Genomic DNA, 26791 nt, shown 5'->3' with positions numbered 1-26791 from the left:
GGGCCGAGAGCCGGGCGGGCTCACGGCACCATTTCTGCTTCTCTGAGTTCCTCTGGATGACCCCCTCGCAGGCCCCATCTGACCCTTAACAGTGCCCTCCTGTCCAGATGCCCAAGGACCCTTCATGCCTTTCCAACCTTCCGCCTCCTGCCTGCTCCCCTCGGACACTCAAGTCCTGTCTGGGTGCCAGTTAACGCAGTCCCCAAACCATCCGCTGGGCACCTGCAGCCTCGTCTCGCAACAGGCCCGGCTAAACTGAGGGCCACCATGTAAAGCAAAGGGTATTGTTCCTGTTGAGGGGAGGCTTCTGGAAGGTACAGCCAAGGAGATGACATCTGAGTTCAGCTTTGAAAACACTGGGTGGGAGCAGCTTGAGAACGGGAGGGAGGAGGTAGGAACACCCGGTTCCCACCAAAGGGGAACAGGTGATTGTGTTAGCTGCCGCCTGGCATTGGCGTTTGAACAAGGGTTCCACACCACAAAGGCTTGACCACCCAAGGGCGTGAGAGGTTCCAGCTGGGCTGAGGCTGCAGGAGGAGCCTCCATGCTGTGGGCTGGGCTGTCCTTCATGGAGAGAGGAGGGGAGACCCCAGAGGTACAGGGGAAGGTTCTGCCTCTCCCTCCAGCGCCTGCTGCTCTACCAGGACTCCGGGGACATCCTCATGCTTCCCCGTCGGTGCCCGAGCATCACCTGTCCAGACCCCGAGCTCTGCCTCTGAGGACACGGACAGCAGACAGGTCCCTAACCGCCTGCACTGATGGTGGGCAGTGAGTGTCCTGGGCATCCCAAAGGATTCCGGTTTGGACTATTTCTGGAGACACTTCTACCATCTTTGTTCCCTTCAGACAAGTAGGAGCCTGGCTTCGTGCCCTGAGAACATGCCAGAGGATGCCAGCCTGAGACGCTCTCAAGTGAGCTGAGTGAAGGCATAAAAACACCTTTATACAGTAACCCTCACGGACGTGGCAGGATGGGAACAGCCCAACCAAAATGTCAGCTCCGCAAAGGCAGGAAGGCACGCCCTCACGCCGCACAAACCCTCTTGCACAACTGGACTGGGCTGGTTGCTGAGCTCGCGGCAAACCCGCCTCCCAGCCCTGCTCTGGGGCCCGGGGAGCTGGCTGCTCCCACTGGCGATGGGGCCTCGAGGCTAGAACAGCACTTCACAGCCGTCCCTTCCTGCGAGCGTGAATCCAGTTCATGGTTTTCCTGCCCTCGCAGAGCCAGCTTCACCACCCCACAGAGACCCCAGGACCAGGGAGCAGCGTTCCCTCCTCCAGCAGCTCAGGCCCGCAGTGCCTTCCTGCTGAGCTGGGCCCCTCTGCTGAGCTGGGAGCATTGGCGGGGCCCTGGCCAGGCCTGTGTTCCCAGCCCTCGGTGGGGCCTGCTTCTCGCAGTTCTGCCTCCTTGATACTTTACACTTCTTCTCCCCCTTTGCTGCCTTATTATCAACTTTATTATCAACTTTCTACCCAGTGAACAATCCTTGCTCTTAAGTTCCCCTGCTCAAATAACTGGTGTGGCTTCTGTCTCTGACTGATGCACTTATTTAACTTAGGGAGACCAGGAGCCCTGGTTTATCAAGACAGGACTTCAGAGACTTTGACTAGTAACCATAATTATGGCAGCAAGCATTTACACAGCAAGGCCCTGGGTCGAGCAGCTGACGTCCGTCCCCTTGTGAAGCCCCGATCCCCCATGTCACAGGTGGAGCAGCCTGCCCAGGCCCCGTGGCCGGCCGTGGAGACCTGAACTCAAGCCTGGGCTCCCGAGCCCACCCCGAACCCCTGCTCTAGGAGGCTCCTCTCGTTTATTTGTCCCTTTAGTGACAGTTCCCTGGGCCACTGCGCGGGGCACTAAGAGAAACATGTGTGTAACAAGAGCCCCAGCCCCTCCCAGAGTCCCAGCCCGCAGCACCACCAGAGCCAGGGGGCGAGGAGCGGGTGAGAGGGAGCCGTCCTGGCACCCGCTTGAAGCCCTGGCCCCAGGAGCAGGCCTCCCTGTGTGTTTGAGTCTAGCACCTCTCTCTCAGCTCATGGTCCACGTTCTGCATACCTTCTTCTCACGAGGTTAACACAGAAACGTGACTTGGACACCCACACACTAATATGTGTAAGCTTGTGTTGACACAGGAAACAGCCCCATGCAACCCTTAAAGCAGGTTTTGTATGTTGACAGTACTGAGTTCAAAGCAAAGGGCATTAGTGACAGAAAGTAAGCAGCCCAGTAGACATACAGACCCACGGAACAGAAATGAGGGTTCAAAAATAAACCCAGACATCGAAGGCCCATTGTTTTTGATCAGGGTGCAAAGACAATTCAACAAATGGTGCTGGGCCAATGGGACATCTACATGGAAAAGGATGAAGTTGGACCCCCACCTCACACCATCCACAAAACAACTCAAAATGGATCAAATCTAAATGTGAGGGTTAAAACATAAAACTTTTACAAGAAAACGTAGGGTTAAACCTTCATACCTTGGATTAGGGAATGGTTTCTTAGCTTTGACACCTAAAGCACAAGCAACCAAAGAAAAAATAGGTAAATTGGACTTCACCGAAATTAAAAACTTTTGGATTGTAAATGATACCCACAAGAAAGTGAAAAGATAACCCACAAAATGGGAAAACATATTTGCAAGTCCTATTCTGGTAAGTCTGGTATCCAGAGTAGATAAAGAATCTCATGACAATAGTGGAAGGACAAACAACCCAGTTAAAAGGTGGGAAAGGACCTGAATAGGCATTTCTCTAAAGAAGGCACAAATGGCCAATAAACACATGAAAAGATGCTTGTCGTTAGCCATCAGGGAAATGCAAATCACAATGAGACCCCACTACCTACACAAGGATGGCTAGAATCAGCTGAGATATGGAGAAACTGGAACTCTCATACACTCCTGGCAGGAATGGAAAATGGTGCAGTCACTGGAAAATGGCAGCTCCTCAAAATGTTAAACATAGAGTTACCACATGACCCAGCAAGCCCACTCTTAGGGATGTACTCAGGAGAACTGAAAACATACGTCCACACACGGACTTGCACACGAATGTTCACAGCAGCATTATTCACAATTGCCAACAAGTAGAAACAACTCAAGTGTCCATCAGCAGATGGATGGATATACAAGAAACGGTATATCCAGAGAATGGAATACTGTTCTGCCACGAAAAGGAAGGAAGCGCCCACTCATGCCACAATGGGCACGAACCTTGAAAACATGACGCTGAGTGAAAGAAGTGAGACACAAAAGCCACATCCTGTAAGACGCCATTCATATGAAATGTCCAGAATAGGCAAATCCAAAGAGACAGAAAGTAGAGTAGTAGCTGCTAGGGACTGGGCAGGGGGACAGGGAGTGACTGCTGACAGATATGGGGGATGAAAGTGTTCTGAAATGGGATAGTGGTGATGGTTGCACAACCTTGTGGATATACTAACAACCACTGAATTGCACACTGTGAAAGTGCGAATTCTGTGGTAGGAGAATTATATCTCAAAAACAATGAAGTACCCAGCTCAAAAAACTTTCTCAAACCAAGTGACTCACCCTGCCAGGAGTGATGAGGTTCTCAATGCCGACCAGGTCCCTCTGGAGCTCTGTCAGCTTCTGGAGATTCTCCAGCCGGACGAGGCTGTGCTGGAGTGTGGATGTCACTTCTGTGATGGCCTTGAGGGCGTCTGCATGGAGAGAACCCTCAGGATAGGTGCTCAGGCAGCTGGGCCAGGCGCGGCGCAGAAAAAACCCTTCACCCACCACTTTGTGACAGGAACTGGCATTTTACTTTATTTTTTTTTGCAGAGGAAAATTTGCCCTGAGCTAATATTCATTGCCAATCTTCCTCTTTTTGCTTGAGGAAGATTCGCCCTGCAGTAACATCTGTGCCAACCTTCCTCTATTTTGTATGTGGGACGGCTGCCACAGCCTGGCTTCATGAGCGGTGTGTAGGCCCACGCCTGGTATGCAAACCCACAAACCCCAGCTGCTGAAGCAGTGTGCATGAACTTAACCACTACGCCACCAGGCTGGCCCCACACCCTGCTATCTTTTTATCAGGACTCCCACTGACAGCCTGGCCACAGCACCTCACGGTCCCAACAACTACAGCAGGAGACGCTGCCCTCACGCAGCTCCGCCCTCCTTTTCAGCTCTCGCCCTGGCAAGTCTCATTTCTCCAGTGGAGCTGACACCGGCCTCACAGCTTTGAGAGGATAAAGTCAGATAAGGGCACACGGAAAGATGAGTTCTTCCTTCATAAACGACACGTTGTCAGAGCCTCAGTGATGCTGCCTCAGGTGCTGACACTGGAGTCGGCTCTGTGCAGACTCCTGAGCTCCCACCCCGGCCGGGCCTCACCACCCCTCAGGGTCCAGCTGAAGTCTGAGCCCCTCCTCCTGGACACGCAGTTGGGTAGAGACTCGCTTTGCTCTGCTTGCTCACTGCAGGCTGCCTGGCCCCACGTGTGCCCCTGGACAGCACTCAGTGCTACCCTGCCCTTGGATGATGTGTGCACGGAGTGCAGGGCTGGAAGGTCACTGCATGGGCTCCGCATTGCACTGGGGTTGGCACTGGAAGCTGCTGTAAGCTGGGGACGCACTTTAGACCTATGCCAGACTGATGTCCATAGTACCACCTGTGCCTGGGACTCCATGGGACCAGCATGATGTTGACAGACTGTCAACACACACTTAGCACCTGGCCAGTGCCAGGCACTGCCCCGGGAAACCCTTATTGACTGAATGATAAAATACAAATGCAAGGCCACCCTCTCTAGGCCCCAACCTAAAGGTACTCCCTTTTGTCCAACAAGTTCAAGCTCAAGCTCTTGGGAAGACCAAGAGGGCTGGTAACATCTGCACCCCAAGGGGCCTTTTTCTGAGGCGGGGGAGTGGGTGGGGGCGGGGCACCAACTGCTGTCATCAGCTGAGGGTGCACTTCATCCCCTGGGCTCTCCTAACCATTGGCAGACGGCTGGGGTCTGATGCAAACCAGTCTCGGCTGTCACATCGCATTGTGCTGACAGTTTACGAAGCACCTTCAGAAATGTAGCCTCAGTCAGTTTTTGCATCAGCCTGTGAGACAGGTTTTCCTGATGAGGAGCCTGACAGCAGCGGGTGTGCCCGACCCTCTCCACTCGGCATGGCCTCCCCTGATGGCTTGGAGCCCAGGTCACTGCCGCCTGCACTGCCCCACCCCGCAGGGACTTCAGGAGAAGGCTGACAATGGGGAGCATTTTAAGTGTGCTACACTGATTTCATATTTCCCTTAAAATGCTTGGAAACACTTCCGACAATTTTGTCCTCTCCTTTTTAGCACACACGAAATACTTGCTTTTAGAATGAAGAGGAAGAGAGTTGTCAGCATAGTGTGATCCATTTTGTTTCTTGTACATCAGAAAGCATCTTATTTGCACCCATTTATGACTATGGGAGACCGGCTAGAAGGAAATGCTGAATAGTCTTCCATCTTATGCTTTTAATGACAATGGTAAATTTACTTATGAAAACCTGATAGACAGTAATTTCCTGCACTAAATTTACAGTACAACTAGAAGTCATATTTGTAGGTTATAAAGGTCAGGGTTTATTTTTTCGCCCCTTTAACACAAAAAATGACAAAGTCCATCTATGTGAGAAACTTCAAACAGGCCACCGTGGCCCAAATATTTGAGTTTTAGATCCAAGGCTTCCAGGACAGAAATGCCCACAGGCAGCAGGTCACTCTGAGAGTGGCACTCCACCCCCCAGTACTCCAACCCCTCCAGGGGGCTATGGGGGGACCCCTTGCAGCAGAAGGCCACCCTGATCAGTGTGCACTCCCTGTGACCACTCCAGGGTAATTGGAGTCCTTCTCTCTGCTGTTGAGATTTGGAGCAGAGAAGGGCCTCACCCTGGGGAGGTGGAGTTGAAGGACAGGTTCGGGTCCTGCCCTCCTCCATCGGCAGGAGGGGCAGGGGAGGGCAGCGGCCAGCGCACCCCACGCCTCCCAGTTAAGGAAGCCAAAGTTGCCCCTGCCTCCTACCCACGCGGGCTTCTAGCCGTTGGATGCAGGCTTCGTAGTAGGCACATGGCCACGCCAGCTTCCAGCACCGAGCCACACTAGCTCCTAGCAGAAAGCCACACCAGCTTCCAGACTTGGCCATACGGCTCCTAACCACACAGCCGCGGCAGCCTGAGAGACAGGACTCGGCGCCCGCACTCACCGCGGCAGTCGGCGTGGTCACGGTGCCCGGGCGCGTAGTGCCCACAGAGCCGGCTCAGCAGCAGGCGGTAGTGCACCAGTCGCTGGATGGGCTTCAGTAGGAACGTGTTGAGAGGCAAGTAGCAGACCTTCTGGAGCTCAAACTCTTTGTACACCATCTCTAGCTTCTTAGAGCGTTTCGTGGCCTTTTCCAGTTCTGTCAGGACCTCATCATGCCTTTGGAAGTAGCTGGTAAACTCCTGTTGAGGTACAAAAGGGGGGCCTTTAGGTTAGCAGATGTGGGAGGGGGGTCCAGTTGGTGAGCGGCCTGTCTGGACGGCATGCCCAGTGTGGACGTCACACCTGGCTGGAAATGCCAGCGGGCAGAACAGAGAACGGCCCAGCGTACGAGAGCTGGGGCTTTCCAGCTTCCACAGAGTTGGCTCTGCCCCGTCTGAGACTCCACCTCGACCAAACCTCGCTCCAGATGGGAGGGCAGGGGCTTGTCCCCAGCCGCCAGCACTACGCCCACCGCTGACGGACCCCCCGGCTCATGCGGTGAGTGCTCACGGGGCTCTGTCCCCACTTTACAGATGAAGGACTGAGGCTGAGAGGGCTGCCGCTCGCTGCATGTGACACAGCGAGTGAGCGCTGCGGAGGCTGCCCCGGGTCTCACCCACACTCCAGAGTGGAGCGGAGCGGCCGCCCGACCCAGTTATCGAAGAGGGAGCACAGTCCCTCCGGACGGTTTACCCAAATCAAAGGGACGTGTGTGTGGATTCCGAGTGTCACACAGCTGGATTAAACTCTGCTAACCTTACCTTTTGGAGGGTTTTAATATATATATATATTTTCTTTTTGAGGAAGACTGGCCCTGAGCTAACATCCATGCCTATCTCCCTCTACTTTATGTGTGGGACGCCTACCACAGCGTGGCTTTTTTGCTGAGCAGTGCCATGTCCGTACCTGGGGTCTGAACTGGTGAACCCTGGGCCACCAAAGCGGAACATGTAAACTTAACCGCTGCGCCACCGGGCTGGCCCCCTGGAGGGTTTTAATATTAAATCGGTTTGTTTTAATGAACATTACAGATGACCTGTGTGGTATGTATGGTAAGCTCAATCAAACAGATTTGTATATATTTTGATTTTAAATTCGTGCAAGTGCTTTTGGGATAGGCAGAACTTACTAATTAACCACCTGGCTCAGAAAACCCGGTAAGTGTCAGGGTAAGGAAGGGGCCTCTGAGCAGGATGGAGCTCTTCAAGTGGGGCTATCTGAAGTCAGAACTGAGCGATCCTGTGGGCCCCTCGGGCTTCTAGGAATGAAATGGGGCCTAGAAGAGTGTCTAGAGTCTGGCTGGATAGAGGAGAAGGCGGGACAGGCCTGGGATGGAGGCGGCAGCCAGCCCAGCGAGTGGACTTGTTGGCGAGGGCTTGAGAGACGGGAGTGATGCAAGCGGTGGGGGTGCTCCAGAGTCTCCGGGAAGGATGCTGCAAGGACGCCCCGAGGGAACCCCCCGGGGGGAAGGCCTGTCCCAGGTCTGTTTAGCAAGAGTAAGATCTCTGAACAGCAAAAGCACAACTGGCCCTGTTGACTCCAACCCTGTGACAACTGGTCCTAACAAAGGGACATCTCGCTTCCCCACGTGGCTGACCTGGGCTACCCAGAGTCACTCCATTTGCACTTTCCTTGGCACAGTCCCTTCACAGAGCTCAAGCCCATCCAAGGAAAACACCTGAACTATGAGCCTAGCAGGTGAGTGGAAACAAACCCCAACATCAACCTAGACAGGCTCCGCACAGCCGTCTCCAGGCTGCAGCACCCAGCAAGAGCAGCATCTGCACGTGGGTCAGCTGGAGGCTCATGTCCCATTGTGAATCACAGAGAGACGTCAGGAGCGCCAACTCAGCACACTCTGACGCTGCTCTGAGGGTCACACTTTGCTGGTGGGAACTATGCTCTGAGGGGAACGCTAGCTGAGGGGAACCCTGCCTTGAGAGGAACACTGTCCTTGGGGCTCCTTACTCTGAGGGGAAAGCTGTCCTCAGGGAATGTTGCTCTGAGGGAAATCACTGTCCTGACAGAAATCCTCTCCTAAAGGGAATGATTATCTGAAAGGAATGCTGTTCTCAGGCAAACACTGCTCTGAGAGGATGCTGTCCTGAGAGAACGCTGCTTTGAGGGGGACACTGTCCTGAGGGGAGCAATGGTCTTGGGGGAATGCTGTCTGAGAGGAATGCTGTCCTGAGGAGAACGCCATCCTGTGGGGAATGCTGTCCTGAGGGGAACAATGTTCTGAGGGGAATGCTAGTATGAGGGGAGCTCTGGCCTGAAGGGAGTGCCTTTCTGATGGGAATGATGTCTTGCAGGGGATGCTGCTTTGAGAAGATTGATGCTCTGAGGAGTACGCTGCTCTGAGGAGGACATGTCCTTAGGGAGACAGTTTACTGAGGGAGAGTCTGCTGAGGAAAAGCCTGTCCTGAGGGGTTGTCACTCTGATGGGAACACTGCCCTGAGGAGGATACTGTTCTGAGGGGCCACTGTCGTGAGGAGAGTACGGCTCTGAGGGGAACACTGTCCTGAGTGGAACACTTGTCTTGCAGAAATGCTGTCTGAGGGGAACTCTGCCATGAGAAAACACTGTTGAGAGGAACAATGCCCTGTCCTGAGGGAAATACTGACCTGAGGAGAATGATTACCTAAAGGTAACTCTGAGGTGAATGTTGCTCAGAGGGGATCACTGTCTGGATAGGAACACTCTCTTTGTTTCTTTTCTTTTTTTTAAAGATTGGCACCTGTGCTAACGTATGTTGCCAATCTTTCTTTTTTTTTCTTCTTCTTCTTCTCCCCAAGGCCTCCTGGTACATAGTTGTATATTCTAGTTGTGAGTGCCTCTGGTTGTGCCGTATGGGACGCCACCTCAACACGGCCTGCTGAGCAGTGCCATGTCCGGCCCAGGATCCGAACCAGCGAAACTCTGGGCCGCTGAAGCGGAGTGTGCAAACTTAACCACTCGGCCACGGGGCCGGCCCACGGAACACTTTCTTGAGGGAAATGCTGTTGTGAGGGAAAGGCTGTCCTGAGGAGTCTTTTGAGGGAAACGCTGTCATGAGTGGAACGCTGTCCCAAGAGTAATGCAGCTCTGAGGGGATGCTGTCCTGAGGGGAAAGGTGTTCTGAATAGAAGGCTGAGAGGTACACTGTTCTGAGGGGAATGCTGTTCTGAAGGGAATACTGACCTGAGGGGAACTCTGTCTAGGAAAAACTGTTCTGAGGGGAATGAGGTCCTGAGGAGAACATTGTCCTGAATGGAATGCTGCTCTGAGGGGAATGCTATCCTCAGGGGAACATCGGCCTGAGGGAAATACTGTCCTGATAGGAATGCAGTCCGGATGGGAATGCTGTTCTGAGAGGAAGCTGTCCTGAGGTGAGTGTTGCTCTGAGGGTAGAGCTATCCTGAAGGGGAAGCCGTCCTTAGGGGAATTCTGTCCTGAGGGAAAAGCTGTGTAGACTGAAGGCTGTCCTGATGGGAATGATGCTCTGAGGGGAAAGCTGGTCTGATAAGAATGCTGCTCTGAGGACAATGCTGTCTGAGGGAAATGCAGCTCTGAGGAGAACTCTGTCCTGAGGGGAACACTGCTGACAGGAATGCTGCTCTGAAGGGAATGCTGTTATGAGGGGAATGCTGCTCAGAAGAGAATGATGCTCTGAGGGGAATGCTGTCCTGAAGTGAATGCTATCCCTGAGCTGAATGCTGTCCTGATGGGGAAAGCCGTCCTGAGGGGAAAGTAGCTGTTAGGAGAATGCTGTCCTGAGGGGAATGCAGCTCTGAGGAGAACACTGTCCTGAGGGGAACGCTGTCCTGAAGGGAATGGTGTCCTGAGAGGAATGCTGTCCTGAGGGGAACACTGTCCTGAGGGGAATGCAGCTCTGAGGGGAACACTGTCCTGAGGGGAATGCTGTCCTGAAGGGAATGGTGTCCTGAGAGGAATGCTGTCCTGAGGGGAACACTGTCCTGAGGGGAATGCTGTCCTGAAGGGAACGGTGTCCTGAGAGGAATGCTGTCCTGAGGGGAACACTGTCCTGAGGGGAACGCTGTCCTGAGGGGAACACTGTCCTGAGGGGAACACTGTCCTGAAGGGAACGGTGTCCTGAGAGGAATGCTGTCCTGAGGGGAACACTGTCCTGAGGGGAACACTGTCCTGAGGGGAATGCAGCTCTGAGGGGAACACTGTCCTGAGGGGAATGCTGTCCTGAGGGGAATGCAGCTCTGAGGGGAACACTGTCCTGAGGGGAATGCTGTCCTGAAGGGAATGGTGTCCTGAGAGGAATGCTGTCCTGAGGGGAACACTGTCCTGAGGGGAACGCTGTCCTGAAGGGAATGGTGTCCTGAGAGGAATGCTGTCCTGAGGGGAACACTGTCCTGAAGGGTACGCTGCTGTTGTGCTGATAGTTGCTAGGCCTGGAGTCCACCTAAACCCATGGTACCTTTAACTGTTGCATGTTCCTTAGTAGGACGTCCCCGATTCGTTGATGACCACCTGTGGCATGGGCATTGGAAGATCCTTCCCTGGAGTAGAGATGAACAAATATGGTCAAAAGCCTGTGAAAGCTTGTGAGACACACTTCAATTTGATACTTGTGTGACCAGCTATTCTAGTCACAGACAGAATGGCAATGAGATGCTTTGGGTAGAAGGCTCATACTTGACAGAAACAATTATTACATTCTGGCCATTCTCTAAAAGGTAGTAATCAGGTCCCCCCCTACCCACCCCCCCGCCCCCCCCGAAATCATCTACCTTCAGCTTACTTCTTTCATTCTCTCTTCTGGAATAGGATGAATAAAAGTGATTGTTACATGTCTACTCCTTCCCACAAGTTTAAAAAATTTACTTCAATGAAATAATGGTTGCTGTGAATTATTTTCTGAAGCCAGGAAGTTCCTGAGAGCAGTGATGGTGATGAGAGTGGGCTGCCCACTGTAGGGGTCCAGGGTGTGGGGGCCGCTGTGTGGGGGTCCAGGGCAGGGGCTGCCCATGTTGGGGTGCAGGGCCCAGGGGCTGCCTGTGTGTGTAGGGTATTACCAGAGTGCCAGCCTCTGCTCCACCTCGTGCAGGAAACCTCTGTGGAACTCGTAGATGGGGTCAATGTTGGAGAAGAGCAGGGTCATCAGGTCTGCAGGCATGGCATCCTCTTTGACCACCGCACTGCGAAACCACTGTGGGAAGAGCTCAGGGTGACTGAGGGACCTTGCCCCTGAGGGCCTGTGGCTACAGGACACCCAGCACTGACCCCACAGTCACTGCCCATGAGGACAGCTCAAGTCAGTGTTAAGTCCATCCTCTTGGCTGACCACCCAATTTTCACAGTATAAGAAAACAAATCTGGGTGAAAAGCTTCAAATGGATATATTCCCAGTTTTGCAAAAAATTGGACACAATGTTCTCACCTGACTTAGACATGTGTTAAGGCAAATACATTTAGCAGAACATATACATGTATGTCTCTAGATGGCCAAGAGCTATTTCTCAGGAGGGATCCTCTGTCTCAGGTTTAGATTGAAGAAGTATTAAGAAAATCAAAGTAATAAAGGACGTAGGTGTCATACCACGGTGATAACTTCTAAATCCTTCAGGTATGTTCGTTCTGTAGCGAGAATCTCCTTTGCTATGAAATAGGCTTCATCTGCTGCTGTGCACTGCAAGAAGCAGAGAGTGTGAGCACGTGGCTGTCAGTCATGTCACTGACATTCATAACACTTTCTTCTGCTCAAGTTAACATCGTCATGCAGTTTTCATCTGTAATTCCTGAAGGGATTTACTTCTGAGTAAAAATATAAGCCCAGGGGCCAGCTGGGTGGTGCAGTGGTTGGGTGCGCACGTTCTGCTTCGGCAGCCCGAGGTTTGCCAGTTCGGCGGATCCCGGGTGCGGATGTGGCACTGCTTGGCAAGCCATGCTGTGGTGAGCGTCCCACATGGAAAGTGGAGGAAAATGGGCACGGATGTTAGCTCAGGCTAATCTTCCTCAAAAAAAAGAAAGAGCCCAGCTGTATCTCCCTCAAGTTTTCGTCATTTTATGTTAGTCTTTTTGAGAAAAGAATTGCTGTTGAAACATATACTGAAGCTTACTATTGGTTTTGTGATGCAATTATTGTTCAGATATCACCGCCAGGGGTATTCCTGGTGAACACACAGATACATGAGTGTGTACATAAGTGATTATAAACAATTAAGCTTAATTTCCAAAAAAGTCACTTAAATTACCAAACAGTGTACTTTCTAACGGTGCCCTATATTAGAGCACAAGGCTGGCTAATGCACTTGGAGTGCAGGGCCAGAGATGGCCCAGCCCTGAGAGCTCTTAAATCTCCATCAGGGCCTCTGCCTGATGAGCAGGTGCAGGCAGACAAGTCAGCAATGACGGGACCAGCAGGAGCAGGAAGAGCCACACTGCGCCCAGCTCTCGGCACTCCAGCAAAGTGCAGGCCTCGTGCTTGGCCTAGGTGGGTGCTGTGTTCTTCCCTGAAGGGCCCCTCCCTACCTCGAGCACCTCTCATAGAGGCCTGTGCCAAGGTCCAGCTCGATGGCCCCTCCTCTGTCCTTTCCCACCTGGCAGACACGGGTCCTGCTCTATCCCTGAGCCATTGCCCTGTCACTCCTCCACCAGGCTGAGGACTTCTTTAGGGCCGACTGTCCCCCTATCTACCATGCAAACATCCAAGGAGCTTGCGCCAGACCCAAAAAGGCACCTGGGACGTGCCCAGGAACAGATGTCCCTGCCCTCGAGCTGAGGGCCTCCCAGGAGGAGATAGGCAAGAAGCAATGCACAAGCTAAAGGGGAAGTGACCTATCACGGCAGAAAAGTGCCCTGGAGTACAAAACATGGCAGGTGGGGGAGAGGTGGACGCAGCCTCTGACTGCCTCCTGGTGGTGGGAGACAGGCCAGAGGCCAAAGATGAGGGGGAAGGTAAGAGGTGCGCGAGCTGGTTACAAGTGGGGAAGGCAGGGGTCCCAGGATGAGTCTGAGAGCAGGCCGGAGGGGGCTGACGCTGGTCAGGAGGCCTCTGCACCACCCAGGCCCCGCAGCAGGGGAGGGGAGCGGCCAGATGGGATGAGGGTGGACCCGGGACACAGTCTGAAGGTCCAGTTCCAGTGTGGGTGGAGGTGCGAAGGATGGAGGAGGCAAGGATGACTGTGGTTTTGGACCCAAGCCAAGGGAAAGAGCTGCTGTCCCCAGAGGTGAAGGCTGCAGGTGGCAGGTTTGGGGAGAAAGGTCGGGGTCAGGTTTGCACCCGGGGTCTGAGATGTGCTATAGACGCTATTGAGAAGCGAGCTGGGCATGGGGGTCTGCAGCTGAGATGGGAGGCTGGGCTGGAGGCTGACCTTTGGGGGCCCCCCATCTTCCTCGTGTGCCCCACCCCCAGGTGAAGTTTAGCAGGGGTTTAACAAAGGCGTGTTCCTCCTGTGTGCTCTGGAGCCCACCAAACTGAGAGGTCAGCCAGCCGATGGGCAAGGCCCCTTGGGCCCACCAGGAACACTCTGCTTGACCTGCTGCCCTTCAGAACCCCTGTCCTGCTGTCCTTCCCCCAAACTCCTGCATGTGGAACATCCGCTGGCTTCTTCTCACGTCAGCTCTTCCCAAATGATTGACAGCCGTGCAGCTCAAGCAGCCCAGGGAGCCTGCTCTATGGTTTTGCAGGCTCTGGCCGGGGCAGCATCTCCTCGGAGCTCCCACCCTGGGCCCCTGGCGCTTGGGCCCTCCCTGCAGAGAGCAGCAGGATCACCTTTCCAACCTTCATGCTCTTCAATTTTTTCTTTTTGGGCTTCATGCTATTAAATCCAAATTCAGTAAAATCTCTTTAAAAAGTAATATTTCTACCTGAGCTTACAGTGACCAGTGGGCTCCCTGGCCTTTGGCTCTGGGGGAGAGTCCAGTGCAGGCAAGCTGGCGTCCTAACTGCAGTCACCATTGCATGGGGTCCCAAAGCAATGCCCCAACCCTGAGCGCTATCCTATAGAAAGGGGTCCACCCCAGGTTCTAGACCAGCTCCTTTCCTTGAGGCAGGTGAAGGCACCCAGAGACAAACAGTCTGGAACAACCATGGCAGCACCCCTGATGAGACCGCAGTAACGTCACAGGCACCACCAGGTAGTGACAAGGAGATGCAAGGAGCCGAGTGGTCAGGAGCAGCTGGTGCATGGCCCGCCTGTGCAGCCGGTGGCCCCCTGCTTCCCAGCACAGAGAAAACCTCTTGGGAAACTCAGTGGAGAGAAATCAAAACAGCTGCTGCCCTGCCCAGCCACACCCCCCGACAACATTACATCCAGGCTGAGCCCCAGGGAGGAGGACGTGCTTCCTGCCAAGCCCACCACCTGTCCCTGAAGAAAGCAGCCCGAGAGCCACAAGCACAGCGAGCCATCACCGCTTCTCTCACAGGAGCCGTGGGAGGAAGCGTCTGCCACCTTCAGCTCTCATACCTTTCGAATATTGTTGGTCCTCACCAATTTCTATTAAAAAGGGAGAAACAGCGTATTAAGTGGGAGACATTGGGGAGGAGGAGGGGATAGCCCCTGTTTCTCCGCACAGCTGAGCAGGCAGATGCAAATGCAGACGGCCGCCAAGGCTCAGCCGTCGGAACACCTCGGTTCTCAAACCCCTGCGTTCGCTTGTGGAGTTTAGAAACACACAGGCCCTGCCAGGAGAGTCGTCGGTGAACTGGGGGCTTCCCTGTGTGAATCGGGGGGTTGGGGGCCTTTTTGGGGGCGCCATTTCACAAAGCCTGCACAGAGCAGAGCCGGTTCACTCGCCCGGAGGGCTGTGTTTGTTCGGTGCTGGCCTCTGGGACGGTCTAGGGGGCAGTAGTGAAGAAAAGGCCATCCCTGTCGCCCCAGGAGCCCACCCCTGCTGGATGCCGATGCCGGCTTGGCTGCGTAGCCCGCCGTGGAGCACCGCTTGGCCGGAAATCACGAGGTGGCATGTCTGTGAAGAGAGGAGAGGTGGCAGGACCAGGGGTCCCTCTGCACAGGCGCTGGGGGCCCAAGGGCTGCCTGGGAGTGGTGGCCCAGCCACGGCTCTCTGAGGGGCCCACGTGTGACTAGTGGGCTCCTCTCAGAGGCCTGGTCTGGATAACAGATGCTGTGGCCTCCCACTGTCAGCCCACTTGCCCTTGGGTGTGAGAGGTCGTCACCCGACGGAACCGCCTGAAGATGGACTAGGTTTTGTAATACAGAAAGTAACAAGTTAAAATTTAGTTTTTTAATGGCTTTCCTCCAAGCCATTTTTGTTTTTGCACCAAAGCAACAGTGGGCTACACAGATGGTCATTAGGTTTCCAAAATAAATAAATAAAAGATGTCCCCAAGCCAAACACAAAGTGTCTGAGTGACCAGAATGACCTCTGCCAGCCAGCCTGACTCTACGTCCAGTCCAGCTGGGTTTCCTTCCGGCTTGCTCCTTGGGACCCCGACTCCGTGCAGAGGCACAAATGGCTCCTGGGTTCTCTCTCTGCAGCCCCCCAGGGCCATCACAGCCCACTATTTTACCACCCTCTAGACAAAACCGCTAATGCCCTGGAGCCTTGTCCTTCCTCATGTGCCCACCCACAAAGCCACCTTGGCCACATTGCCCAGGCTACAGGCAAGGCCATGAGAGTGGAGGTGGCCAGGAGGCCATGGGCGCCACTGCCTCTGGCCATCCTCTCATGGGCGAGCGAGCACATTTCTCTGCTTAGTCCATCGCTCTCTGCCTGCACATCTCTCAGTACACGCCCTCACTCCTGTCCCTGACAATAAAGAGAAACCCGCAGGGGGATAGCCTCAAGTTTCCACTTAAATCCACATGCCACACACGTCCGCCTCCCCTTGCTACAACACTCCCCAGTCTGGACCCCACTCCTCCCTGACACTCCTCCAGGACCTACTCATCCATCAGCCTGAATGCCTCCGCTGACCCTCAGACGGGACCCTCTCTTAGCACTCAGACCTTCTCCTCCCAGTTACTCGGTTGTTAAAATGATGCCCAACAAAGCAGGAAGGGTGGAGGCTGAGGGCTCCCCAGGGCCCACCTGTTCCCACCATATCCCCGGATCCAGCCCGACACCTGGAACCCATGGGTGCCGGGAACTGTTGTTAAACGAATAAGGAAACCTGTCTTCGAGCAAGGCTCCTGAAGAGTCCCAGGTGATGGGAGGGTCGTGGGAAGGGATTTCACGGGGGGAGCCAGCCCACCATCCCTGAGTGGGAGCCTGGGCACAGAGCCCCCGCCTGCCCTCAGGCTTCCCAGCCCAGAAAGAAGTTTACAAACACAGGCCCCCCAGCAGCAAGCCCTCTGCTGGGGGCAGGGCCCACCTTGTGCTTTGGCTCTTCCTCGTCGTCCATCCTGGCTCCGCCAGCGTTGCTAAGGACAGGGCTCAGGAGGGGAGATGAGCCCTGCTCAGCTGGGCCCAGAGTCACCTGAAACGCGGGGCTCAGGCTCAGCGGGCTCTTCTGGGTGGAGGGAGAAGGCTGAGGACTCTCCATGATCAGGCCTGGAATTGAACAGGGTGGGGGATGGAGCGAGACGTGAGAAAGGGCTATGAGGCTGACCAGACACCACCACATTCCTCACCACGCGTTAGACGACATTAGCCTGACACGGCCACTTGGCACTTTCTGGAAAATGTGTAAACAAGGCCGCTAGCACATGTGATTCTCAATGTGACATAAAGTGAAAATGAAAACAGGTTGATGGCTGATCAATCCGATTTTGCAGAGAGCAACCACAGATGGTTTGGACCCCCCTGGGCTCTGTGCTTCTAGGGGTTTCTCTAGATGATAAAAATACGCAGCACAAGACAGAGAAGAAGGCACAACCAGGGAGGGGGGCCCTTCTGTGTGCACAGAAGGAAAGGCCTATCTGTGGAGGTTAGAGACATGAGATATCACACCAATGCTTACATCTGAAAAAAAAATGTTTGTTTTAAGGCCAATATCATTAATCATTCATTAAAAACACTGGATCATATAAAATTACTCCACTCATCATACTGTTTTCCACTTCCTTGAAGTTTTCATTAACAAGGATTTTGTTTTGGTTTTCTAGAATTATACCACAAAAGTAATTAGTACTTAGTTTCCCTCCTTAAAACATTGTTCGCTTTTTACTGGAGAGAAGCCAAAATTTTGGCCTAGTTCTAAGGTGGCTAGTGATGAGGTATATACTGTCATAAACTTTGTAATAAGGAAACTTTCTTACTATTTTTTTTTAATTCTTAAAGGTTTGTTTCTCATGTTGTTCTATGGGAAATCGGTAACTATTAAATCCCAAATTTTAAAGATACCTTTAAAGCAGAGTTTTACAGGAGGAATTTAACAGCTGTTTAAAAGCTATTTAAGACAGAAATTTACCTTCGATTTCCAAACGTATAATGTTTTAACACCCAAACTACTGTTATTTCTAACCACGATTAAGTCAGCTTACAAAATGCGGGAATAGTAGTAACTTGACTTGAACCCGTGCTGTCTCCTTATTCCACCCACAATGGCATCAAAATAAGACTCTCTTATATCAAGGTCAGAGACTTCAAATGTAGTCGACTGCAATGACCAGTTTATAGAACCAAAACTTGGTTTTTTAGACTAAAACAGGTAAGTGTGTAGGAAGGTTAGCACAGAGGAACTTCTCGGAGAACCCGCGACATGCCGATTTCCCGCCCCCTGGGCTGGCAGGAGCAGCTGAACTAGTTAGCCCTCCAACGTGGCCTGAGGCTGGAGGGGGAAGTCCTTATTTTCACATTGACAAATTCCGAGCTCTGCAAAGACCACAGTTTGCTCTTGGGGACGCACCCAGGTGCTTCTGGAGATGAACTATCAACGCTATGATGGCAGCGCTTTCCTCTGGAATTCCTTACAACTAGATGGATTTAAAACACAAGGAAACATTCATTGACATTAGAAAACCTGAGCAACGCAAGAACATGAAACTATTAGCAGTTTATTAGAATTTGCTTTTATTACACATTTAAAATATGCTAAGCAACCTTAAAATAACAGAAAATTCCTACACCCTTCTCCCCCCACTCCAAGGTACATGGACTTGGTCACTTTTGAAAGGATCAAACTGGAACTGAGAACTCTGTGCTAGTCCCTCGAGCATGGATTACTCCCTATGTAGAGAAGGGGCATGTTTCCAAAGATGAGCTATTTAGGATTCGCACTCCAAAATCCTTTTTGTCCCCAATAAGCCCAGAACTGCATAATGATGTACCTTTACATGATGAAAATAAAAAACAAAAAAAAAGTCAAGAAGCTACTAATAACTTATCTACTTATTCTTCACAATTGTGTTGTTCAAGGTGTGAAAGCCAAGATGTTTTACACTCGATTATGAAAATAAGTTCATTGTTTTACTCTTGTGTCTTCCAGCACCCCATACAGCACTTCCCTTGAAGACGGACAGCCCCACAGCAAGTTACTGGTGGTGAGGCTACCAAAAATTTGTGGCAAAACTTGACTTTATTTTTAAAGAGCAGAAGGTGAAACTTGAGGAGATGGTGTTACCACTGGAGCATCATATGACAAGCTCTGTGATCTGTTGGGGTTGGCAAACAGGCCACAGCCAAGGCAGGTACTGGGGCCATCAAATTAGAAAACAGCCTCCCTGGGGGGCTGGTGCACAGCGGTTAAGTTCGTGGGCTCCGCTTCGGCAGCCGAGGGGTTCGCCGGTTCAGATCCTGGGCGCAGACCTACACACTCCTTATTAGGCCATGCCGTGGCAGGCGACCCACATATAAAGTAGACGAAGATGGGCACAGATGTTAGCTCAGGGCCAGTCTTACTTAGCAAAAAGAGGAGGATTGGGAGCAGATAGCTCAGGGTTAATCTTCCTCCAAAAAAAAAAAAGAGAACACAACTTCTAATCAACAACCCCTCGGTAAAGAATTTGCAGAGGAAAGGAGACCCCCCCCCCCTTTCAGAATAGACTCATTTGGAATAAATCACAGGTTCTAGGGAGGTGAAAATTCATCATTTGACATCATTATAGGTACTTCACAAAAATCGTCAACTCACAATTTAGTGAATAGATTAAAAAGTACGACAAACTGCCATTAAACATTTGTTTTTATTAAATCTGTCAGCTACAGCAAAATGTTATAAGTCATACCTACTTTATATAAACACAGATCCTACAAGACAAAGTAAATAAACCTGTGGGGAGATATTTTTTCAAGCAAGTGGCAGTAAACGTGTAACCTGTCTACACTCGAGGCTCTTTGACTGTGCGCCCACATGTCCCCATGCCCTATCCTGTGTGGGCCACCGTCTTCCTCCTGCGTGTGTGAGGTCACTAATGCATATGCTCCACATCAGGAAAACAAGTGTCGGGCCGTGGCCCTGCAGGCATGCTCTCCAGAAGTGACGTTAGCGCAGTGCGAGCTCTGCTCTTCTGGCCTGTGCTGAAGTGAAAGGGCTCTGGGCTCAGTGCTCCCTGCCTTAGAAAGTCCTGCTGATGCTGGCAATGCATATTGGAGCACATGGCTAACAGGCAGATGTCTTAAGAAGCTTTAAAATGCCTCATCAAGCGTAGGTACCATAGAATATCTTTAGCCTTAACCGACATGGTAAAGAATTAATCTTAAATATTTGTAAAAACAGACCGCTGTGTCCAAGGTCCTCTCCTGAAAAGCAGCCAGAAAGATTCAACGTCGTTCTGAGTGGCCGGAGGCCCTGCTGTAGTAGCCACTTACGCACAAAGGTGGTGCTTCGCCATCTCACCACGGTATCAAGAATGACCGATTCTTCTACTTGTAGACAAGGAATTTTTGGAAATTCTTCAGTTTCTAAAATTAAATTATTAGAACTTGATAGACACAAGTGGTAGTTATGTTTTACTGCGCTCCCTGTTTCTGCTGGAGTGGATCACACACTGTCCACCAAGTGTTCACAGACGGGCTCCGTCCACAAAGCTGCATGTTACAAGGTTTGACTGTCTTCAAAACCGCTTAAAATTTAGAATTCTTACTTCAAACTGTCAACGAGCAACTCTGGCAAAGGATTTTCTTCGGAGTCTTCTTTATTTCCCCAAATTCCTAAATATTCACTTTTGAAATATCATTTTAAGAAGCCAGGATTATACTTCAGTGCTCATCTTGACTTTATTCATCTAACTCGGTGACAAAAGATAAATATCACATTTAGAGGAAAAGTTAAGCTTACCTTTATTTCATACCTTTAAATTCTCTGCTTTAAAATTCTATAAAAACAATCTTGAAAATTTTTGCCTAATAGGGAGGAAGAATCAGATGCAGTTTGGAAAATTCAAGGTGAAGTTTGAAGGTGTAAGATCTGGGAACTCCTTCTTTGAACAACAGCTTGAACAATGGATCACTGAACCCATAAGAAAAGGAAAAAGCTGAACTGTCTAAAGAACCCAGGTAAACGTGAGCTTAATGAGCTGGCATAAAACTGTTTCTGGCTCCATTTTTGGACCAGGATGTCATGAGTCATTTTTACACAAAATCTGGCTCAAAAATAAGAGTAGGAGGTAGAAAAATGGCTAATGCCGAGGGGTCCAAGCACCAGTTCATCTCTTACTGTGTATTCTTGCAGAGTTCACCTCCTGCTTATCTTCTCCATCTACAAAGGGCAGGTAAGAATCTGACAGGCATTGCACCCTTTTCATAGGGCCATGAGGCTTACATGAAGAGACACCCACAAAGCTTTGAGGGGTGCCTGGCACTCAGGGGCCACGAGGTAGTCGTGGAAGTGGCTGTGGTTACCTGGAGTTCAGAGGGTGGCATCAATATGCACGGCGCTCCCAAGAAGCATTTTTCAGAGTTTTTTCTTTTGTTTTGTCCTAAATAAACAAGACTCTATCCTTAAGAAAAACCAGCGTCCAAACCTACAGCCCAGCCACACTTTGGGCTATTTGTCTGCATTAGCGCCTGCCAGGTGTGGGTCTTCTCCCTGCGTGCACACACATGGGTGGTCCAGGGCACCCTGCATCTTTATTCTAATAAGTGAGACATTTTGTCTAAAACTGAGAAGCTGTGACTTACGGATCTTCTCAACTACTAGAGCAAGGGAGGCAGGGTCCTCAAAACAACCATTCAAATAAACGAAAAAGTCTGTAGGTGATGTTCAGTTAGGAAAGAAGTGGAATTTGAATTAACATACTTCAAATATAAAGGCCATCTAGTTCTTACCCTCCTAACCGGTCAACCTGTACATCTAGTAGAGAGATGCTTTTGAGCAGTTTCTTGAAATCTGGCTTTATCATTGAGGTTCCTCCTCAGGGGATGCTCCTGCTCATGTCACCACTTCATCCCTGAGCAGAGACGCTGGGCAGTGGTGGCATCAGTCAGAGAGCAGGGCGAGTGTGACGTGGAAGAGAACTGATGCTCTTGTCATTCCCTATCCTCTCCTCTAGGTGGGGAAGTGACCCCCCTGCAGGGTTCTGGGGAGTTTGTGCTGACACCATGACGCCCTGCTCCGGTGTGTGGCAGAGCACAGATGCTGAGCTCCAGGAGGAGCACGCTGCCAGGTGCCTCCCACCCCCTGGCCACACTGGGTGCAAAAAGGCACCTTGAAACCCCAGGGAGAAAACCAGCACCTCCCCCCGCCCAGGTCCCTCTGCTGCACCGAGTACCCCGGGGGGAGAGGGGAGGGACCTGTTTTTACAAGGCTTGCTGCAGCCACTGTCCAGGAGGTGGGGGCAGTATCACATACACTCCCAGACCTGAGCGGGGCTGGAGAGGCGTGAACAGTTCTGTGGAGGAAGCGGAAAGCTTGTGTTGGCCGAGTGGGAAACCCAAGTTCAGAGCTGGAGTGAAGACTGAAGACCTGTTCAGAATCTGAGCAGCTGCTACACTTTGGGTCAGGATTTTATAGGGTAGGTCCTAGCTGACTGGGGAAAACAGGTGGTAATGTTCTCTTTCAGAATCAAGAAGCCACCAGCATGTGTTCTGTGCACAGTACAAGCCCAAGGACTACGTGGATCATCCCCAACACTGCAAACAGCGCTGCCCCAGCCAGCGCCTCAGAGGCTGGGTGTGGGCCCAGAGCAGCAGATCACAGGCTCACCTACATCCACCTCTGCATGCTGGCCACATGGGCCACATCAGGTCCCCCGAGCAGAAAGCACGGAAAGAGAGCTAACACTGAGAAAAAGGAGGCGCCTTCCCCCGTGGCCCCGACAGCATCGCCATCCACACCTGAAGTCAGACAATCTGGACGAGCATCACGGTGCCTACTGTTGCTCAGACGCCTATGAAGTGAGAGAGACGTCAGTGAAGATGAAAAAAAAATACGTAGTTGCTTCAAGGATTCATTTAATATGCAAAATAATCTTTAATTTATGTAAATCAAAACTATAAGCAAGTAGTGGGAAATAAAGCGAAAAAGCCCATTTAAAAATTCACAGTGGATATTTCCTTATTTTATTGAATAAACAATTAAAAAATTATGAATTAGTACATATCTGCAAATTTATAAATGGCAATTTCAATGGAAAACAAATTTATAAGTACCACAAACCAGGCAACATAAATGTCTCTTTAAAGAATGAACCAGTTCAAACGCATAAGGAAATGCCAGTTCCTGTCCTCTTCATTTCCTAGGGGCCTGCAGACGCCTTCACGAAAAGACAGCACTAGGGACACTTCAGGCATGGGCTGCTGCGTGCAGAGGGGCCGACAGTGGCCACCTGTGACAAGCTCTGTAACTTCAGGACAATGGCTAAAGCAAAACCCAGCAGAGCGACCCTGTGGCCTTGAGAAGAGATACTAAAATTCTCAACTTTAAGTGCCCGAGAAAACCTTAACATTTTTGTTCTAGCAATGGATTCCTTTTTGACATTCCATAACAGGGAGGGAATAAGCATACCTTGAAGGCACAGGAATTGGGATCAAATGTCATGTAACACATGGGGACGTGGTTCACGTGCTAGGTGTGTGCACCACGGGATCATAACCACAGCATGCATGATGCTTCCAATTACTCCTTCGGGACAGCCGATGCTGGAGGAACGTGCATTGAAAATCAAGAGACACTTGTACACCAAAGCAACTAAAAAGGACTTTGCAAAATGACAAGAATAGGGATGACTTAACCAACAGGTTTTAAGATTTTTCATATTAAACTTTTTTTGGTCTACTATTTTTATAGCCCACTCCTCTATCATTACTACTATTTTTAAAACATATGTTAACTGAAAAGGGGAATCCTAACCTAACTCCATACTTAGAGAATTTCTTTCTAATATAAAAAAGGCACACATTAATACCCAATGATTTAAAAACTACACAGTACACACCATTACCTATTTTAGTGCAGTCAATCTTACTAATATGAAACTGTATTGTTGTTAGACTTTAAATACTCATATACTGGATTATGTAAAATACCTGGACTTTGGAAACTTAAATACAAAAATAGACTCGATAACTAATAAAAATAAATATTCTACCTCAGACAGAGTGTATGATTAAAGGTGGACTGAATGGGGGCAACGGGCCCTGCCTGCTGGGGGCCTTGCCATGTGGACTGCTGCAGGGCTTCTGTCAGCTGGCTGCCCAGCACACCTGGCTGCGTCAGGGCTGGTGGGAGAGCCTCTCCTGTTGGATGCAAGGCTAAGAAGAGCAACAGGTTAAGGAAAACTGTCAACACTTTGCAGGCACTTTTCAATTACACATTCTCAGCAAACTGGCTCCCAGGCTAAGAAGTGCTGGTTATGAGTCTGCAAATGTCATTCAACTTCAAACATTTATCCTGTAATCCAGGTCTTCCTGGAATCCACCCTCCCAAACCCTGCATAGGACACAGGCTTTCGAAGAAAACGTGATCAGAACAACAGCCACGGCATACAGAAGAAAGCCTAATGCTGGCTCAGGGGATGGTGGCCCCAATCTGAACTGTCCTGGGTATTTTCATCTTTATTATAAACCATCTCTCACTAAGATAAAAGAGAACAATGTCACTGCTTAAGCTACCTGCTACAAGGGGAAAGACATGATTGGTAGTAGGAAGTGTCATCCTTCGGGCTCCCTTTCCCCCGGCTTCTAAGGAATTCCCTCTGGGTGGGGGTTACAGCCCACTCAAAAGTGAAAGGGGAAGGAGGGCCGTGAGAGCAACTCCAGAGAAAGCCACAGCTGATTTTTAAATAAACCATTTCATTATAAAGGAAAAGCTGTAAACTAAAAAATATTATGAACACTCTGGAAAAGGACAGCTATTCAAAATTTCTCCAGATCTTGCCAAAAAGGTAAACCTGAATTTAAAAATAACACCTTCTCCAGCAGCGTCCACCAAGCGTCTAGGAAGCTCTGGAGCGGCGCTGTCCCACGTGGAGGCACCAGCCACACGGGGCTGTGGGAACGTGGCTGGGGTAAGCGAGGGGTGAGTGCTCAGTGGGCAGCACAGCTCCAGGCCCAGCCTTGGAGGTACAGAGGCCTGAGGGGCAGGCAGACAAGAGCACAGGCGGCCAACTGTGGGACACAAGGCAGGACCAGTGGCCCAGGTTCTTCCACAGGCCACTGTATGAAAGGGGGGTCTTCTGAATGAAAGGAGCCTTAGGAGCTATGGCAGGCAGATGCAGTGAGCAGACTGTGTTTGGGTCCTGACTTGAACAAATCGAACATTAACAGGCACTTGGACAACTGGCCAGACGGAAGCAATACATCCTCAGTGTTAGATGACACCAAGAGGTTACTAGTTCTGTATGACGATGTCTGTGAGGGGCTGCGTCAGAAGGTGTCCTTCTGCTTCAGAGACACATGCAGAGATTCTGTGGAGAGTCGTGAGCATGCCAGGGACCCACTTTAAAATACTACAGCAGCAGAACAGAGCAGAAGGAAGGGGTGGCGGGTGCCAGGTGCTCGAGCATTGGCAGCGCTGAGTCGGGGGAGGAGGCATTCTCTGCCCCCCACAGCCCCGGCTGCTCCGGGAGTGGGCACCCAGCCCGGCAGCAGAGCTGGCTCAAACCCACCCACATCTGACCTGCTGCCCAGACACTAGGGTTGGTTCCCTTAAAACAGAGAGAGGACACTTGTTAGTTCCGAGCGTCACCAGGCACATTCATTAGGCAACATGGACAGAGAGAGGCAGTCCCCAAATGACTACCAAGGTTTAGGAGAAGCTCTTCAAATGTGACATATATTAACTTCTCCACACCACAAACCCCAGGTTTGTCTTTTGTGACACAAAGGGAAAAACAAAATGCCTAGAACACACTCTCCTACTCAGTGATTCCTGACTATAGCCCATTTACCACGAGCCCTTCCACCACAGGCACACAATCTCGTCACAGATGTCAGTCAGCCAGCACGAAATTGTATCCGAATGCCTCCGGAGTGCCGAGGAGGCAGGTCTGAAGAGGAAGGGATGGACAGCAGTGACCGCACACGTTGTGGCCCAGGACCGTGGACCAGCGCACGGAGAAGGCTGCAGGCTGCGGTGCAGGTTTAAGGCAGCTACAGACGTGGAAGTGCTTTCAGCCCAAACCCCTGCTGGTAGCCAACCTACACCAACGAGGAAAGAGAGGCTGAGCCTGGCACGAGGACTCTGGCAGCTGAGGCACCTGAGCACGGGTGAGCACGACAGCTAACGCACCCTGGCAGAGGACGAGGGCCTTGCCCAGGACAAGGTACCACAGGACACTCAGGAAGAAATGAACCTCTAAACACGTATTCTCTAGCAGGTAAGGCCAGAAAGGATAAGCAAAGGCCCAAAAAATAAAACCTAATCCGTGGTCTCGTCCGACAAATTCTACAGTGTTTGTGCAGGGCCTATGTGGGTCCAGTACTCGTGGGGGTGCTGGGCTGCACAGCAATGGCTTCGTTTCTCCCCTGGTGTCCACAGACGGACACACCCAGGCTGTGCTGTGAGCACCAGCCCCGACTCCAAGAGTGGGGCAGACCTCAGCACCGAGGGCGTCCCTGCACCGGGGCACGGCCACCTCAGCCAGTCTGTGCACGCGACCTTTCCCACTCCCTTGGGACGGACGATGCCCATGGCAGGGTCTGTCAGAAACTAGTGACTGCGTATCACAAACCACCTCACCTAAAAGAAACAACATTCATAAGAAAGAATGAGCACGCAGCCCCTCGCCGTCTGGGGTGTTCCTGGGGTGCTTACCCTTTTTAGGGAAGAACCCACTCCCTCAGTCCAAAGCAAACGGTTCTCTGGTCTGAGCTTACACTACAAATCTCAAGCCAATCAGTGTACCTGGTTCTGCTTTTTCTGCTACCAAATAGCTATTACACCCCCTATTAACCTGGATAGAAGAAAGTTCAAACTTACGCTGCCTTTAAACCAATGCCTCTCCAAGTGCACTCTCTAAACACAGCCCCCGTTCTGGGTCTACAGGCACTAATGGGACGATGCCTTTGGCACTGAGACACCCTGGGCAGTCCCAGGGGTCCTGCCGTGAGCCGCTGAAGACCACGGCATGCAGGAGGCTGCGGCCTCCACCGCCTTTCCCAGGACTTGGGTCCTGTGGGGCTTACTCGAGACTGTGCAGTGGCTGTACACATTAAACAAAACCTCCGTCCTCAGGAATCACGGGCCGCGTGCCTCATCTTAAAAAGCAGCAGTAGGCATAATACACATGTTCTATTAAAGACCAACATG

The 26791-nt window shown here is 51.3% G+C and overlaps 1 protein-coding gene across 3 annotated transcripts in view; it reads right to left on the bottom strand.

The window, feature by feature from the left end:
• The window catches only part of FARP2 (FERM, ARH/RhoGEF and pleckstrin domain protein 2), a 110261-nt gene that overhangs the window by 8866 nt on the left and 74604 nt on the right, over positions 1–26791 (bottom strand). For 2 of the 3 annotated variants that reach the window (XM_070620292.1, XM_070620291.1), the window contains exons 14-20: positions 16535–16713; positions 14667–14696; positions 11798–11887; positions 11274–11407; positions 10676–10757; positions 6208–6445; positions 3555–3685 (exon numbers count right to left, since the gene is read on the bottom strand). In XM_070620292.1, the coding sequence (XP_070476393.1) occupies positions 3555–3685; positions 6208–6445; positions 10676–10757; positions 11274–11407; positions 11798–11887; positions 14667–14696; positions 16535–16713 (884 nt within the window). The remainder of the gene's footprint in view (positions 1–3554; positions 3686–6207; positions 6446–10675; positions 10758–11273; positions 11408–11797; positions 11888–14666; positions 14697–16534; positions 16714–26791) is intronic. The other variant, XM_070620293.1, reaches the window with a different exon arrangement.

The sequence above is a fragment of the Equus przewalskii genome, chromosome 5 (assembly GCF_037783145.1).
Source record: "Equus przewalskii isolate Varuska chromosome 5, EquPr2, whole genome shotgun sequence".
In the NCBI taxonomy this organism is placed as follows: domain Eukaryota; kingdom Metazoa; phylum Chordata; class Mammalia; order Perissodactyla; family Equidae; genus Equus; species Equus przewalskii.
This window is presented reverse-complemented; position numbering and strand designations above follow the sequence as displayed.